Genomic DNA, 16,470 nt, shown 5'->3' with positions numbered 1-16,470 from the left:
TGTAAATATGTTTTCAAGAAATGTTATTAGTGTTTTTGCACAAAAATAAATAAATAAATAAAATTAATAAATAAATTTTGGGAAATTGAACAGGTGTGTCCTGATTTACATAAGCTTGTGTCATCCTTTGAAACGAAACTATCTGATTTTTTTTTATAATTCTTGAAATATCGCATAAATTTGTGGAGGTTGAAGTTATTCGGGGCGTTGGTGTGGAGGCAATCTGATTAAAATACAGATCCGTATACTATGTTATTCCGTTAGGGCCTCCAGTATCGCTCCTTCGCTCCTTCGACCTAAACGCGAAGGAGCGAAGGAGCGAAAACACGATGGCGAAGGAGCGAAGGAGCGAAGGAGCGAAGAAGCGAAGGAGCGAAGAAGCGAAGAAGCGAAGGAGCGAAGGAGCTAAAACACGATGGCGAAGGAGCGAATGAGCGAAGGAGCGAAGAAGCGAAGGAGCGAAGGAGCTAAAACACGATGGCGAAGGAGCGAAGGAGCGAAAACACGATGGCGAAGGAGCGATGGAGCGAAGAAGCGAAGGAGCGAAAATACGATGGCGAAGGAGCGATGGAACTTCGCTCCTTCGCCATCGTGCTTTCGCTTCTTCGCCATCGTATTTTTGCTCCTTCGCCATCGTATTTTCGCTCCTTCGCGCTCGGAAGTTCGATGGAGGTATACATAGTTTCAAAAAGTGTCCATTTTTTTCCATTCCCTAATTTATGTTCAGTGGTTTCAGAAATTAGAAAAATGTCTCTAGTACACTATATATTGATATACGACATTATTTTAATGAATTAAGTTGCACAAAATTCTAAATAAATTTTGAATTACTAATGTAAAATATGTCAAAGCAATGGAATAAGTCATTCTCTGAATGTGTTACTGAGAAGGTTTTTTTTTTTTGTAAATCTAAACAGTAAGTTACGGATAACACGATGAACGTTATAATTTTTCACCGTATTAGAATAATATTGTAATCGTACTATGAAAACAAAATGGATGCTACGAATAATGTGCGATGCCCTTTTGATACGCGCGTCTTTGCGGCATGATATAGTTTTGTTTCATCGAGAGGCATTTTGGTTCAATTATTTTCTTAAAGGTTATTGTCCCAAGTTAATTTCTTAGAACGTGAATCTTGTCCGGCGATCTCCTTCTAGTTTTCTACTGATTTCTATAAAACTTAGTAAGCTGTTAATCATCAAAGTGTATCTGTTAAAGACTAATTCCTGATTACTTATATCCCTCAAACTGTTAGAAAAAATAAACGGCATATATAACCTAACCACTCATACAGTGTAAAGTAATGCAAGATAGTATATTTCATTTCAACATATTTTATTGTATAACAAGATAGTATATAACACTATATATATATGGCAAAATTCTGACGTACATGACCATTTTGTGTATATTGAGCCGCCTCGCGGAACTCTTTTGATTATATTGTTGTCAAAGTACAGAAAAGTGCGCCTTTTAAAATCCACATTCAAACATGGCTAGTTGGGATGAAGGGAATTGAAGGTTACAGTAGTCATTTCAAGGTCATAGTGGTGAGATGCGCTTTTTCATGTCTTCTCAAAAACGAAATGACCCTTGGTGACTTGGTCATTGTATTATATTTGGCTATACGTGCTGGGATGAAAAAACGACAATTTTGTTCCTAAGAATGAGCATGACTTTCTTTCAAAGTCTTTGGTATCAAATGTGTTAAAATCAGGGAATCAGAGGGTATATATATAGTTTGTATTAGGGCAGTAGCGTGTTTGAATGAATGACCTTGACCTACTTTGATGGCCACATTGTTAAAATGCGATAAAAAAATCGGCATCTTATCATTAACAAAGAGACTCAGAAACAAGACATAGTATGTTAGTATTTTACATAGAGATTAAATCAATTAGCCATTACGTTTAGACCAGCCATTTGTGAATACAAAACAAACAAAAACCCCAAAAACAGAATTGTCAAATCCCTTCTGGTGCCCAATAGAATTTGAGGACTCCAATCTTGGTATTCGATTATCATATTTGAAATACAATATATTTGAAAACATTTGATTGAAAGACGAAATTAATAAAAATAGAAAATCAAAAAAGTAAATATAGAAATGCACTAATTAAGCAACTCAATTGGTAAACAGTTCGCACCGGAAGTGCTAAGACTATATTGACCAAATGCACGTGCAGAAACAGAACAACAGATCTGTGTCGGAGACGTCACAGGACGAAGGGTTGGATAGCAGACGTATCGAAGACACAGGAAAGAAGTTACAGGTAAGTTATAAAGCTAGAGTCATATAAAGATGTGTTCGTCAACATGCTAGCTCGTAATGTAAAAAAAATCGTTGACCATGTAATGATGACTGAGTATCTAGATCTCTGCGGAGGACATTCAGTCAGCTGTAATATTAGATATGAGACGTTCGGTATGCATCACATAGTACATGTTTATAAATTAAACTGCAGTTATATAATCTGGCCTTCACAAGTCCTTACTAGGTATAAGTTGATCGCGTTCAATGCATTCTTCCTCTCATATATAGATCTATATCTATTCTTTATACCCCCCCCCCCCCCCACACACACACACACACACACACATTTACCTTAATACAGGTCAATCCCGAAATTCACACATGATCAGTGTTCTGTGTTTTGATTATTACTAGTTGTTCGTTATGTCCCTGAGATGTATAATTTGTCAGATGAAATGCTTTTCACAACTGGTCAGCACTTTACCGAGTTGTTCACGTTAGATATTTTGATGAGTTTTCAGGGTATTATCTCCCTTTAACAAAGAGTTATGGCCATTTGAACAGATATTTTTTAAAAATTGATTTAAAAAAAAAAACGTTTTTAGCCAAAGACACATAAAATATTTATAAACAGTATCAGTTTTATATATATTAATTTACTTGCATCTTGTCAACTTAAACATTTAATATGCACATATTTGCCCTATAAGGTAATAGGAAATTTATAAAAAAGCTTTCTTTAGCAATAATCCAATAAGTATGTTGTTCTTTCTATTAAGATCCCCAATGCCAATGAAGGCTACAAAGAGGTCATGGTACTGGTGTTTGCCTGTGATTTTGTTGGTGGTTCTACAAAGTGTGACCCTTACTTCTGGTAAGTCTGTCACAGTGTCAGATCATTTAAATTTGTCCTAAAGGGCTTTAAAAAGGAATTCTCACACCACCGTTTTTTTGCCACTGTGTGGTTTTAAAATTGGTGAATTGGAGGACATTTTCAGGAGTAAACTGCATATTTTGTAATTATAGCATAACATAAAATGATTTGAACTGGGAATTATTGACCCCAAACTGTTGTCAGATAAAGCTCTGACTTCAAGTGTGAAGCATTAGAATAAAATATTCACACACAAAAAGAAAAAGAAAAAAAAAGAGATGCACACAAAAACAAACCATTGCGATTTTAAGGAGATATTTGAAAAGAAGTCACATGGAAAATATACACAAATGCCCCATATGTTAACTTACAGGTCAGAATGTGACATTGGGGTTTCCTGTTACAAGGAGAGCATTGTTCTACACAGACAGCCTGAGTCTGTCTACTGCACTCATCAACAATGTCAATGAGCTTCCAACTGATTTTATCCTTACTGTCGTCCGTGTCTACATCCACAAGAACTTTGGACAGCCATCCCAGGGCAGTATTCTCCTGTGGGAGAGAGTGACATCCTTCAACTTCAGACTTCTGTTCAAACAAAGGGTCTTTTTTCAGGGGAGTCCAGGCATCCAAACAGTAAGAAACATATATCCAGAATTGTGTTTAATTAACTGGCCGACTAGATTTGTTTGCTCTAATGAGCCAAATGGTATAAAATACAAATTTGACTCAAGTTATGGGCAGGCTTGAGGCAGGATAAAGCAACAGCACTCGTTAACAATTTACTAAGCATGTAATAAGCATGAAAGGGTTTATGATCAAGCTGAGGCTTATAGAAAATAAGGATTTTTTCTCTCTTCTTATCTGTTATAGGAGGCAAAGGTTGGGTCCCCAAAGAGACAATTTTTTTAAAAAGTCTACGGACTCCAGACCTAGAAATAGTATTGTATGTGTTTCCTTCATACTATATGAGGGACAGAAAAGTTTTAAAACATAACATGGTAAATATAATATTTGATAAATTGATATGTGATAATATTTTTAGAATTCACTTTTTCTGAAGTAGAAACTTTGTTCATTCTGTTTAAGATCTCTATCAACAATGCCCCAACGACTGGAGTAGGGACTTTTCTCGGCTGGAGTACCGACGTGGCTTATGTACCAGTGAGCTTCAGCTACTCTTCCTCGCCGAACAATGGCACGCTGATGACCTATGCAACAGATGCTATACTAGCACTGGGCTCACAGATGGAATTCTTTATCAGACCATTTTTCTTCTCCATCCAGGCAGATCTAGAACCATGTAAGATGCTCATATTAGGGTGTCCTGATTAAAAATGATAAACATGGCTGCTTTTGTTGAAGCCATATGGTTTATGTCAAACTTTTTATGTGCCCATTGAAGTTTGACAGTTGTATTAAAGTGTAACATCTACAGCCATCTGAACATCTGTCAGAGGTCTACATTCTACAATATTAAATTTCTAGTTTTTAAAATTTGAACATGTTTAGGACAATATGGATTTATTTCTTATAATGATTTAATCTATTCTTCATTTTTATATTTCTTACCCATTTTTTACTTTTAATATCTTTTTGTCTTTACATTTTTGGGACAATTATTACCAAGTACAAGGGAGCTTTAAATATCAGACAAAAATATAATTGGATAGAGTCAGACTGGTGTATTTTTATATCCATCAATATAATTTGTATTGGAATATTCTTTTACTTCAAAGATCTTATATAGATATTACTATTTCACAGGATATCACTTCACAAATTATCAATTGTGGTTATTGGGGATTTAGCTTTTGCTAGTGAGGGATATTCCAGATTTACCTGTGTGGTGGAGAGGGAGGCACTTGTATTGAAATATGATGCGTGGAGGTAAAGTCCTACTCTGCTTGTATTCCTTATACTTAATATATATTGACGTATTTGATGGGTGTTAGAATCTTTTGTTACCTTTATAAAAAAGAAATAAAGCAATAATGCATTTATTAGCTCACCTGGTCCGAAGGATCAAGGTGAGCTTATGCCATACCGTGGCATCTGTTGTCCATCTGTCAACAATCGACTTCTTCTTCATAACCGCTGATCGGAATTGAATAAAATTTGACTGCTAGCATCATTATGGGTGGGGATTAGAAATTGTGAAACGGTGGGGCTGGCAATATTGATATCAATGACTTCTTCTCTGGGACTAAGCAATGTATGACATTGATATTTCAGTGGTAACATCCTCAGGAGGTTGGGATTTAAATTGATACAAATAATGAGTCTGATACTCCCCAACCCCAACTCCAACCGCTGAAGACTTATTTCTTTTGTTTTATCTTTGAAACCATTCTGATCCCCACCCCATAATCATAATTATACCTGTATAGCCTTGCTGGGTATCAAGAGATGAACACAATCCTGATGTAAAAATAGGTCCAGGGTTCTTTCCCCCCAACCCAAGGGACTTATAGTTTCTTTAAATGAAATCATGTGGAATCTTGACTTCCTTTCTGGGTTATATCTTTGAAGCAGTTGAGATCCCCACAACATAATCATACATCAACAAATAAAGCTATTAGCAAATGTAGCATAAACATTTTTTTTGGACATTTGCTCAAATAAACCAGGTGAGCAATGCAGGCCCTCTGGGCCTCTTGTGTTATTGATAACATTTTGTTAATGTATTTCTTCTTTTATCTTCTAGTTGTACCTACAACAACGACTGCTTCCACTGTTTTGCCTGTTACACTTCCATCCTCAACACAACTAACAACACCTCAGATGACCACTACTCAGGTGACACCAACGCGCATCACCACACCTCCAGTAACTACACCGCAGGTCACAACTACAGCAGGAACAGTGGGAGCTCCAGGAGCTGTGGGACTGACAGGAAGTACTGGACCACAGGGAAATACTGGAGCTGTAGGACTGACAGGAAGTACTGGACCACAGGGAAACACTGGATCTGTGGGACTGACAGGAAGTACTGGACCACAGGGAAACACTGGAGCTGTGGGACTAACAGGAAGTACTGGACCACAAGGAAACACAGGATCTGTGGGACTGACAGGAAGTACTGGACCACAAGGAAACACTGGAGCTGTGGGACTGACAGGAAGTACTGGACCACAAGGAAACACTGGAGCTGTGGGACTGACAGGAAGTACTGGGCCACAAGGAAACACTGGAGCTGTGGGACTGACAGGAAGTCCTGGACCACAAGGAAACACAGGATCTGTGGGACTGACAGGAAGTACTGGACCACTGGGAAACACTGGAGCTGTTGGACTGACAGGAAGTACTGGACCACAAGGAAACACAGGATCTGTGGGACTGACAGGAAGTACTGGACCACAGGGAAACACTGGAGCTGTAGGACTAACAGGAAGTACTGGACCAATGGGACCAACAGGTGTAGATGGTATTACAGGCCAACAAGGAAACACTGGGCCAATTGGTTTGACAGGTTACACTGGACCCATGGGACCAACAGGTGTAGATGGTAATACAGGCCCACAAGGAAACACTGGGCCAATTGGTTTGACAGGTTACACTGGACCCATGGGTCCAACAGGTGTAGATGGTAATACAGGCCCACAAGGAAACACTGGGCCAATTGGTTTGACAGGTTACACTGGACCCATGGGTCTTACAGGTGTAGATGGTAATACAGGCCCACAAGGAAACACTGGGCCAATTGGTTTGACAGGTTACACTGGACCAATGGGACCAACAGGTGTAGATGGTAATACAGGCCCACCAGGAAACACTGGGCCAATTGGTCGGACAGGTGACACTGGACCAATGGGACCAACAGGTGTAGATGGTAATACAGGCCCACAAGGAAACACTGGGCCGATTGGTTGGACAGGTGACACTGGACCCATGGGACCAACAGGTGTAGATGGTAATACAGGCCCACCAGGAAACACTGGGCCAATTGGTCGGACAGGTGACACTGGACCCATGGGACCAACAGGTGTAGATGGTAATACAGGGCCAGAAGGAAACACAGGGCCGATTGGTTGGACAGGTTATACTGGACCCATGGGACCAACAGGTGTAGATGGTAATACAGGCCCACAAGGAAACACTGGGCCGATTGGTTGGACAGGTTATACTGGCCCCATGGGACCAACAGGTGTAGATGGTAATACAGGCCCACAAGGTAACACTGGGCCGATTGGTTGGACAGGCTACACTGGACCAATGGGACCAACAGGTGTAGATGGGAATACAGGCCCACAAGGAAACACTGGGCCTATTGGTTGGACAGGTTATACTGGACCCATGGGTCCAACAGGTGTAGATGGTAATACAGGCCCACAAGGAAACACTGGGCCAATTGGTTGGACAGGTTATACTGGACCCATGGGTCCAACAGGTGTAGATGGTAATACAGGCCCACAAGGAAACACGGGGCCTATAGGACTGACAGGAAGTAGTGGACCACATGGAAACACTGGAGCTGTTGGACTGACAGGAAATACTGGATTAATGGGACCACAGGGAAATACTGGAGCTGTTGGATTGACAGGAAGTACTGGCCCTATGGGTACACAGGGAAACACTGGAGCTTTTGGATTGACAGGAAGTACTGGATCAATGGGACCACAGGGAAACACTGGAGCTGTTGGATTGACAGGAAGTACTGGATCAATGGGAGCACAGGGAAACACTGGAACTGTTGGACTGACAGGAAGTACTGGATCAATGGGAGCACAGGGAAACACTGGAGCTGTTGGATTGACAGGAAGTACTGGACCAATGGGAGCACAGGGAAACACTGGAACTGTTGGACTGACAGGAAGTACTGGATTAATGGGAGCACAGGGAAACACTGGAGCTATTGGACTGACAGGAAGTACTGGACCAATGGGACCACAGGGAAACACTGGAGCTGTTGGACTGACAGGAACTACTGGACCATTGGGACCACAGGGAAACACTGGAGATGTTGGACTGACAGGAAGTACTGGACCAATGGGACCATATGGAAACACTGGAGCTGTTGGACTGACAGGAAGTACTGGACCAATGGGACCACAGGGAGACACTGGAGCTGTTGGACTGACAGGAAGTACTGGATTAATGGGACCACAGGGAAATACGGGAGCTGTTGGACTGACAGGAACTACTGGACAAAAGGGACCACAGGGAAACACTGGAAATGTTGGACTGACAGGAAGTACTGGACCAATGGGACCACAGGGAAACACTGGATCTGTTGGACTGACAGGAAGTACTGGACCAAGGGGACCACAGGGAAACACTGGATCTGTTGGACTGACAGGAAGTACTGGACCAATGGGACCACAGGGAAACACTGGTGCTGTGGGCCTGACAGGAAGTACAGGACCAATGGGACCACAGGGAAACACTGGAGCCGTGGGACTGACAGGAAGTACTGGACCAATGGGACAACAGGGAGACACTGGAGCTGTTGGACTGACAGGAAGTGCTGGACCTATGGGACCACAGGGAAACACTGGAACTGTTGGACTGACAGGAAGTACTGGACCAATGGGACCACAGGGAAACACTGGAGCTGTTGGACTGACAGGAAGTACTGGACCACAGGGAAACACTGGAGCTGTTGGACTGTCAGGAAGTACTGGACCTTTGGGACCACAGGGAAATACTGGAGCTGTTGGACTGACAGGAAGTACTGGACCACAGGGAAACACTGGAGCTGTAGGACTGACAGGAAGTACTGGACCAATGGGACCACAGGGAAACACTGGATCTGTTGGACTGACAGGAAGTACTGGATCAATGGGAAACACTGGAACTGTGGGACTGACAGGAAGTACTGGACCAATGGGACCAGTAGGAATTACAGGTATTGGCAGTACGGGGCCAGTAGGACCACAGGGAAACATTGGAGCTGTCGGAATGACAGGTATTGGCAGGACAGGACCAATAGGACCACAAGGCAACACTGGATCTGTAGGAATGACAGGTATGGAGATCTGGGTTGGTACATACTTTATGATCATGTTTGCCTTAGTTGAAATGGCCTAAGGAATAGCCCAAACATTCTGAATTTAGAAAATATATTTGTAGATCTTCACTTTTAAAGAATTCCATCACATTACTGTCTGTTTATGCAGTATTTTAATGACTTATAGCCATCATGTTTCGTTCGTCGTCGTGTAAGACTTCTTATTTCAAAACACTAATCCTTCTTAACCCCAAGGCAGATTACTACCAAATTTTGTTTGAAGCATCATTGGGGGAGGGCAATCATATTTTATATAAATGAGGCTTGCCTGACCCCTGGGGCCCGAGTGATTGGTGAATTTTTGCTTTAAAATCCTACTCCTCCTTAACCCTTGGGTGAATAACATCCTTTGGAGTGAAACATCATTGGAGGAGGACAATCATATTTTATATAAATGAGGCTAGTGTGACCCATGGGGCCTGAGTGGCATGGCCCCAAAAGGGAAACTTTTAGTGGATTACAACCTAATTTGGTGAGAAACATCCTTGAGGGAGGTCAATCATGTTTTATATAAATGAGGCTGGTGTGACCCCCAGGGAACAGAGGGTGAGGTCTAAAAAGGGGAAATTAGCCAAAATTTTGCTCTAAAATACTACTCCTTAATGCCTTAATGGATTACAATCAAATTTTGCTTGAAACATCATTAGTGGATGTCAATCATAATTTATTTAAATGAGTCAGGTCCAACTGGGGCCGTGGTGGCCGAGTGGTTAAGGTGTCCCGACACTTTAACACTAGCCCTCCACCTCTGGGTTGCGAGTTCGAAACCTACGTGGGGCAGTTGCCAGGTACTGACCGTAGGCCGGTGGTTTTTCTCCGGGTACTCCGGCTTTCATCCACCTCCAAAACCTGGCACGTCCTTAAATGACCCTGGCTCTTAATCGATTACAACCATATTTAGTATGAAACATCATTGGGGAAGGGCAGTCTTAATTTATATGAATGAGTTGGTCCGACCGACGGGGACAAAGGGGCGTGGCCCTAAAATGGGAATCTGGCTGAAATTTTGCTTTAAGATGTTGCTCCTCCTTTTAAGCCAAAATGGATAAAAACCATATTGGATCTGAAACATAACTGGCTGCGAAAAGACAATTTATGGTGATGATGCTTTAAGTTTGAGCTCTTCCAATTGAGGGCTGTGTCCCTGCTGTAAGTGTTTGTCAGATGACCATTTAGGCCCATGGGCCTCTCGTTGACATTCTGATCTGATTGTAAAATGTAATGGCCTATGTTCTATAAACAGGTCTATAGAATGTATCGCCTAATTATATGTGAAAAATATTTCAAATTGCCTTCCAAAAGCTGAGACAAGTGCCTGTTAGAAGTATACCCACTGCAGAGGTTTTCTCAATGAAAACATTGAGTAGATTTGATGCAGCAGTGTTACATTTTCTGAAGGGAAGCACATTTTAAACAAACAACCCCCACCCCTGGTTAGATTGACATCAGTAAGAAAATGAACTTTTCAGATTTTGTTTCTCAGTATCCAAGAGATTACTGTAATTTATGGCATATTGAGAAAGATCTTTTCATCTGATAAAGAACCCTACAATATTAATTAAGTTTGATGGTATTCGAACAAGCTAGTCCACTAAGAAAATTTTATTTGGTCAACTGTACAATTATGACGTCATAATGTCAGGTGTCTGTAATGCCACAAATTTTACCAGACAACTGTTAAAAGGTAAACCACAAAGATGTTATTCAGGCCTATGTTTGTAGATAATGTCAGGATAACATTTGCCTAGCTGTCAATGTCAACTGTATCTTGTGAACATAAAAAAGGCATTTTTGATGGATGTTAAAATTCGTTTTTTGGGTGTTCTATTTTCATGTATGTATTTGCTATTACAAGTGTACCTATAACAGTCTATGTACAGTGACTGCCCTGCAGGTAGGGCGTAAGAATTGTACCTGCTGCCCCCATTGCATGATCGTAAGAGGCAACTAAATTTGGAATCTTATCTTTTCTCTTCTTTCTTAACAACTTTCTTCTTCCTAATGTCTCCCTTGACAATGCCTCATTTTTGGCCTTTAGTTGAGTGTTCGCCACTGTGAGGAAGGCTTTGGGTTTTGTCCCCTAGCCGAGACATACCAGAGTCTTTAAAAATGGTAGTTTCTGCTCCTGCTTAGCGCTCAGCATATTTGGAGTGGGACGACTGGTTCGCCCATTGTCAGTATAATGTGACCGGGTGGGGTGTGCTGCTGGGTGTCTTCGGCAGTATGCTTCAGTGAGGTAGCACTACAAATCAGTAAAAGTTCCGGCCTATCACAAGGAGACTTAACACAAACATACTGCAGCCTCCCAAAACACACATACGCACTCACCACACGCATGCATGTCGCACGCACGGGAGGCCGTCCTTAAATGACCTTAGCTGTTAATAGGACGTTAAACAAAATAAACCAAACCAAACCAAACAATGTACAGTGAAATATTGATAGAAATTAATTTACTGTAAAATTGAAAGAAAAAAAATCTACTTTTTTATGTTCATTTATCAAAAAGACAGTGTCTATAAAATCACCTTTATTTCATCAGGTGCAACAGGGCCACTTCACCCGGGTAAGTATATTCTTATTTCAATTAGTTCTGATAACAAATTAACATTATGAATATGGACAGTGACCCATGCTCTTATAACTTAAAATCTCCAAAATAAGCCTGACATTTAAATAAAATATATAGAATATGATTTTAATTATAATCATTCACTTTGCTAAATTGTCCTTCAAAATTATGCCCAATTTGACAAAAAGACCCTCCTCATAGTTTTGTTAATTTTATTGAAGTTATCAACCAGTGCTTGACTCCAGATAGAGGCAACTGTACCCAGCTATGTCGGGACACCTTCGGATCATATCGGTGCGATTGTTTCTTTGGTTATCGCCTACAACTTGATGGACTCACCTGTTTAGACATTGACGAGTGTAATGATTTTGGCCCTTGTGACCAAGTCTGTACCAATGTAGATGGTTTTTACCAGTGCACATGCAAGACGGGATTTACCCTCAATGATGATGGTCACACTTGTTCAGGTAATTGTTTATATTTGAATTCTCATCCCCATTCAATTTTGCTCTTGCCTCCCTGATATTTGTTATGGCCATGTTGAAGGCACATGACAAGCTATTTTGATTGGTGTTAAATAAAATACTAACCAATCATTAAGCTAATGGTTCTCTTTTGATGAGTACAGCGGAGTTCATGTAAGTGTGATGACCAGGAGACGCAGTGTGATGACCAGGAGACGCAGTGTGATGACCAGGAGACGTGTTTGATGTACTCACGTCGAAGGGTCAAACTGCTAACAAAAGTGTGCACTTTTCCACAGTAGTCTTCTTGTTTTATATACAGGATGGTGGCCACAGGCTTTGATTTTATTATATCATACATCTCATTGGAAGTGAGAGCTAAATGAATATGTTGACTCCTAGATGTTACTTATACTATTGATGAGTTATCTGGCTTAGATTGAAATTTTGTAACATAGCAATGCAAAATACACCTTTACATATGTATCTAACAACTGTTCTATCTGGAAAAAAAAATTCATGGAGCATTTGCCAAGGTGCCATGGATTTGGATAAGCTGAATCAAAGCAAAGTCAGTGTGTTGCATATAGGAACTTGTAACCTGCTCATTCTGAGATCACAAATCATGAGATAATTAGCCGTTGGTTCTGTTGTCACTTTTTGCCTAGAGTTACATGTAGCATGTCGTTAATGAAGCATGCTTCCCTTGAGGAACACCTGGGCCAGTATTAATGGAACCATTCTCATGCTCTGAAAACTTTCCTTTAAACTCATCATGAAATAGTTCAAAAGAGAAAAACATCAGCATTGAAAATAACATTTCACTTGTAGTCTTTCCAAATTCCTTCAAATCATTGAAAAATATTGATTCAGATATCAGACTTTTGACTAAAAGTATTTGAACCTGAGTACAAAAATGTGTATTTGAGCACAAGTGTGGTTTCATGTATCTTCCTATACTTTTTTCAATGGTCTCTAATAAGGGAGATCATGCAGTTGCGTTATTGTTAGGATACAGGTCATGTGACGGTAGGGAAGGCAGGATTTTTTAATCTTGTTTTTTGGGTGTAAGTGATGTTTTGTATGCAAATATGTACTTATTAATTATTCCGTATGTACTATGTTAATATTTTGTATGTACTTCGTTATTATTTTGTCCTCTTTTTTTATAGATTTTGAATGGCAAATTTACAACTTTCTGGTGGTAACTTGACATCAGAACCACAATCAAAATACAAGTTTGTGAAAGTATAACTGAGTGAATTGCCTGTGAAGTATATCTGTTGGATGAGAGACAGTAACATATCCAAGCGCCTGTTCTTTTGTTATTTTTGTAGACTACAATGAGTGTGAAGGAGACAATGTTTGTGGAGGTCTCCTTGGTACAAGTGTCTGCATCAACACATTTGGTTCCTATCACTGCCTTTGGTTCAAGGGAGCAAGAGGAAGAATAAATGTAATTAGTAAAGAGGAATTTCAAGGTGAACAGTTATAATTTTAAGTTTATATTACAAACACTGAAAACAAGAGGCACAGCGTGCCTGCATCGCTCAACTGGATATTTCAGTTATCATGACAAAATATAAAAAGTTAGATTACAATTATTTGTTTACCTTTTTTGGTGCATCTTCCAACTATGGTTTAAAGTTTGTTTGTTTTTGTTTTTTTGTTTTTTTTCTCTATTTTGCAACATCTCCCCAATAAGGCTCCTATCTCCAGCCTCAAGGGTCCCATATCCCTCTTTTTATGCAACATAAGTTCTCCTTAGCCAAATGATGCTTCAGACTAAGTTTCATCAAAATCCATTTTGTCATTTAGGACTAGCAGGAATTTAAAGGATTTACCTCCATTTCCCCTATAAGGCCCTGCCCCTCTGGGGGATCAGAGTCATTTATGCAAAATCTGTTGCAAGGATATTAATTGTCTGACCATATTTGGTTAAAATCAATTCAGTATTTTATGACTAGTAGCGATTTAAAAAAAATAACCCCTATTTCCCCTATAAGCCCTGCCCCTCTGGCCCCTTGGGGGTCAGTCACAATTTATGGAAAATCTATTCCCCTTACCCCAAGGATATTTCTGACCAAATTGGGTCATATATTTTACTGGAAAATTTTATTGAGAGAAAATAGTTTTTTTCATGGGTTTTTGGGACTGATTACAGACTCATTCATATTCATATCTAACACCAAATTCATTTTATTCCTCAAAATGTTCTTTCTTAATCCACCAATTTTCATCTGAAATGGAGGCAAAAAGGCCTTATCCCAGACCATTGAAAAATCTTCTCACAACTGCACTCTTAAGGGTTTTTAACTCTGTTGTAAAAAGTTCACATGATTTCTTTGAAAAAGATTATGCATACCCATAAATGCCATGCTTAAATTCTGAGTGTTAGAAATTTTAAACCACCAAAAAATTGTTTTGACATATACCATATACATATATTGACATATATGTATCTGTTTTGGAGAGACCTAGCTGTGTCTTAAAATAACATGGATGTTTTTTTTCAAATCTTGTCATTAGGTTGGAGTGTTTTTGATGTAACGTTCAAAATTGAAAGTCTTCCTTCCAAATAAGGAGGCAAGTCTTCATATATAACCTAGTATCATGGCAGAATTTTATTGTTGCATTTCTTTTGCCTTCAGAAGGTGTGTTTTATGATGAGGAGGAAGAAGAGGAGGAGGAGGAAAAAGAGGTGGACACAAAAAACTACAATCAACAGATTACCACATGCACCCCTCACAGAGAAGAGGTATCTGAACTCACCCGCCTCCAGATGACCATTTTGATTTCTTGTTTAATAGGTACTGTGTTAATCTGTTTATTCGTAGGCTTTATTATTTTGGGATTTAAAGTTATTGGTCGAAAGAGGAACCGAACAAGATATCCCCATCGGCCAAGCTCGCTGTATTTATCTGAAGCTGGCCCAAACTATGGTTCCGCACGTGTGTCAGGGTCCCGGAATCTAGGTTTCCAGGATTCCATACCAGCACCTTGAAATTAAAACAAGTACTTTTATAAAGTAACACCATAGATATCACTGTGTATTAGAAAGATCAATGTATTCAATAAGATATATCATTGTATTAAGTAAGATATCTCTATGTTTTAAATATGATAGTGTGATGTATTAAATAAGATATATTAATGTATTAATTAAGTAAGATATCTCAATGTACATTTGTATTAAATTAGATATCTCAATGTATTAAATTAGATGTCTCAATGTATTAAATTAGATGTCTCAATGTATTAAATTAGATATCTCAATTTAGAAAGCAAGATATCTCAGTATATTTAGAAAGATATATCAATGTATTAGATAAGATATATCAATGTATTAGATAAGATATCTCAATGTATTAAATTAGATATATCAATGTATTAAATTAGATATATCAATGTATTAAATTAGATATATCAATGTATTAGATAAGATATCTCAATGTATTAGATAAGATATGTCAATGTATTAGATAGATATGTCAATGTATTAGATAAGATATATCAATGTATTAGATAAGATATATCAATGTATTAGATAAGATATATCAATGTATTAGATAAGATATATCAATGTATTAGATAAGATATCTCAATGTATTAAATTAGATATATCAATGTATTAAATTAGATATATCAATGTATTAGATAAGATATCTCAATGTATTAGATAAGATATATCAATGTATTAGATAAGATATATCAATGTATTAGATAAGATATATCAATGTATTAGATAAGATATCTCAATGTATTAGATAAGATATCTCAATGTATTAAATTAGATATATCAATGTATTAGATAAGGGTCAGATAACACTGGATCCTCACATAAATCTATGGAGGATACGAATTACTTGTAATGATTATATGGGGCAAAGAAGTAATTCAAACAGTGTGGACAATGAGGCTTGTTAAATTTTCAAGGCAATCCGCCCCTTTATCAAAACACATGTATTAGATTAAAAAGATATCAATGTATTAGATAAGATATGTCAATGTATTAAGCAAGATATCTCAATGTATTAGATAAGCTAACTGAATGTATTAAATCCTTTTTATACGTATTATGTAATCATGTTGGCGGGCGTTCGGGCGGACGGGCAGGCACATATGGTGTCCAGACCAAAACTCCAATACTACTCGACCCAGGCTCTCCATATTGACACAAATATACAGCTTGATGAGCCGGAGTGTCGCATACCAAAATCATGCCCCTTACCCCCTTATTTGTGGAGTTATTCCCCTTTGATGATTTAACTTCGGGCACATATGGTGTCCGGA

General features: G+C 39.0%; 1 protein-coding gene across 1 annotated transcript; it reads left to right on the top strand.

Annotated features, from left to right (window-relative positions):
• Positions 1–2,197: 2,197 nt before the first annotated feature.
• Positions 2,198–15,434, top strand: LOC117334122 (collagen alpha-2(I) chain-like). Its single transcript, XM_033893580.1, has 9 exons — positions 2,198–2,276; positions 3,037–3,131; positions 3,505–3,767; positions 4,221–4,434; positions 5,839–9,099; positions 11,684–11,707; positions 11,935–12,180; positions 13,515–13,658; positions 14,829–15,434. Exons 2-9 carry the CDS (start codon positions 3,044–3,046, stop codon positions 15,179–15,181), a joined length of 4,593 nt encoding a protein of 1,530 aa, XP_033749471.1. The 5' UTR covers positions 2,198–2,276; positions 3,037–3,043; the 3' UTR covers positions 15,182–15,434.
• Positions 15,435–16,470: the final 1,036 nt, after the last annotated feature.

The sequence above is a fragment of the Pecten maximus genome, chromosome 9, assembly GCF_902652985.1.
Source record: "Pecten maximus chromosome 9, xPecMax1.1, whole genome shotgun sequence".
Lineage (NCBI taxonomy): Eukaryota > Metazoa > Mollusca > Bivalvia > Pectinida > Pectinidae > Pecten > Pecten maximus.
Note: the sequence above shows the minus strand (reverse complement) of the source record. Positions and strands in the feature narration are given on the sequence as shown.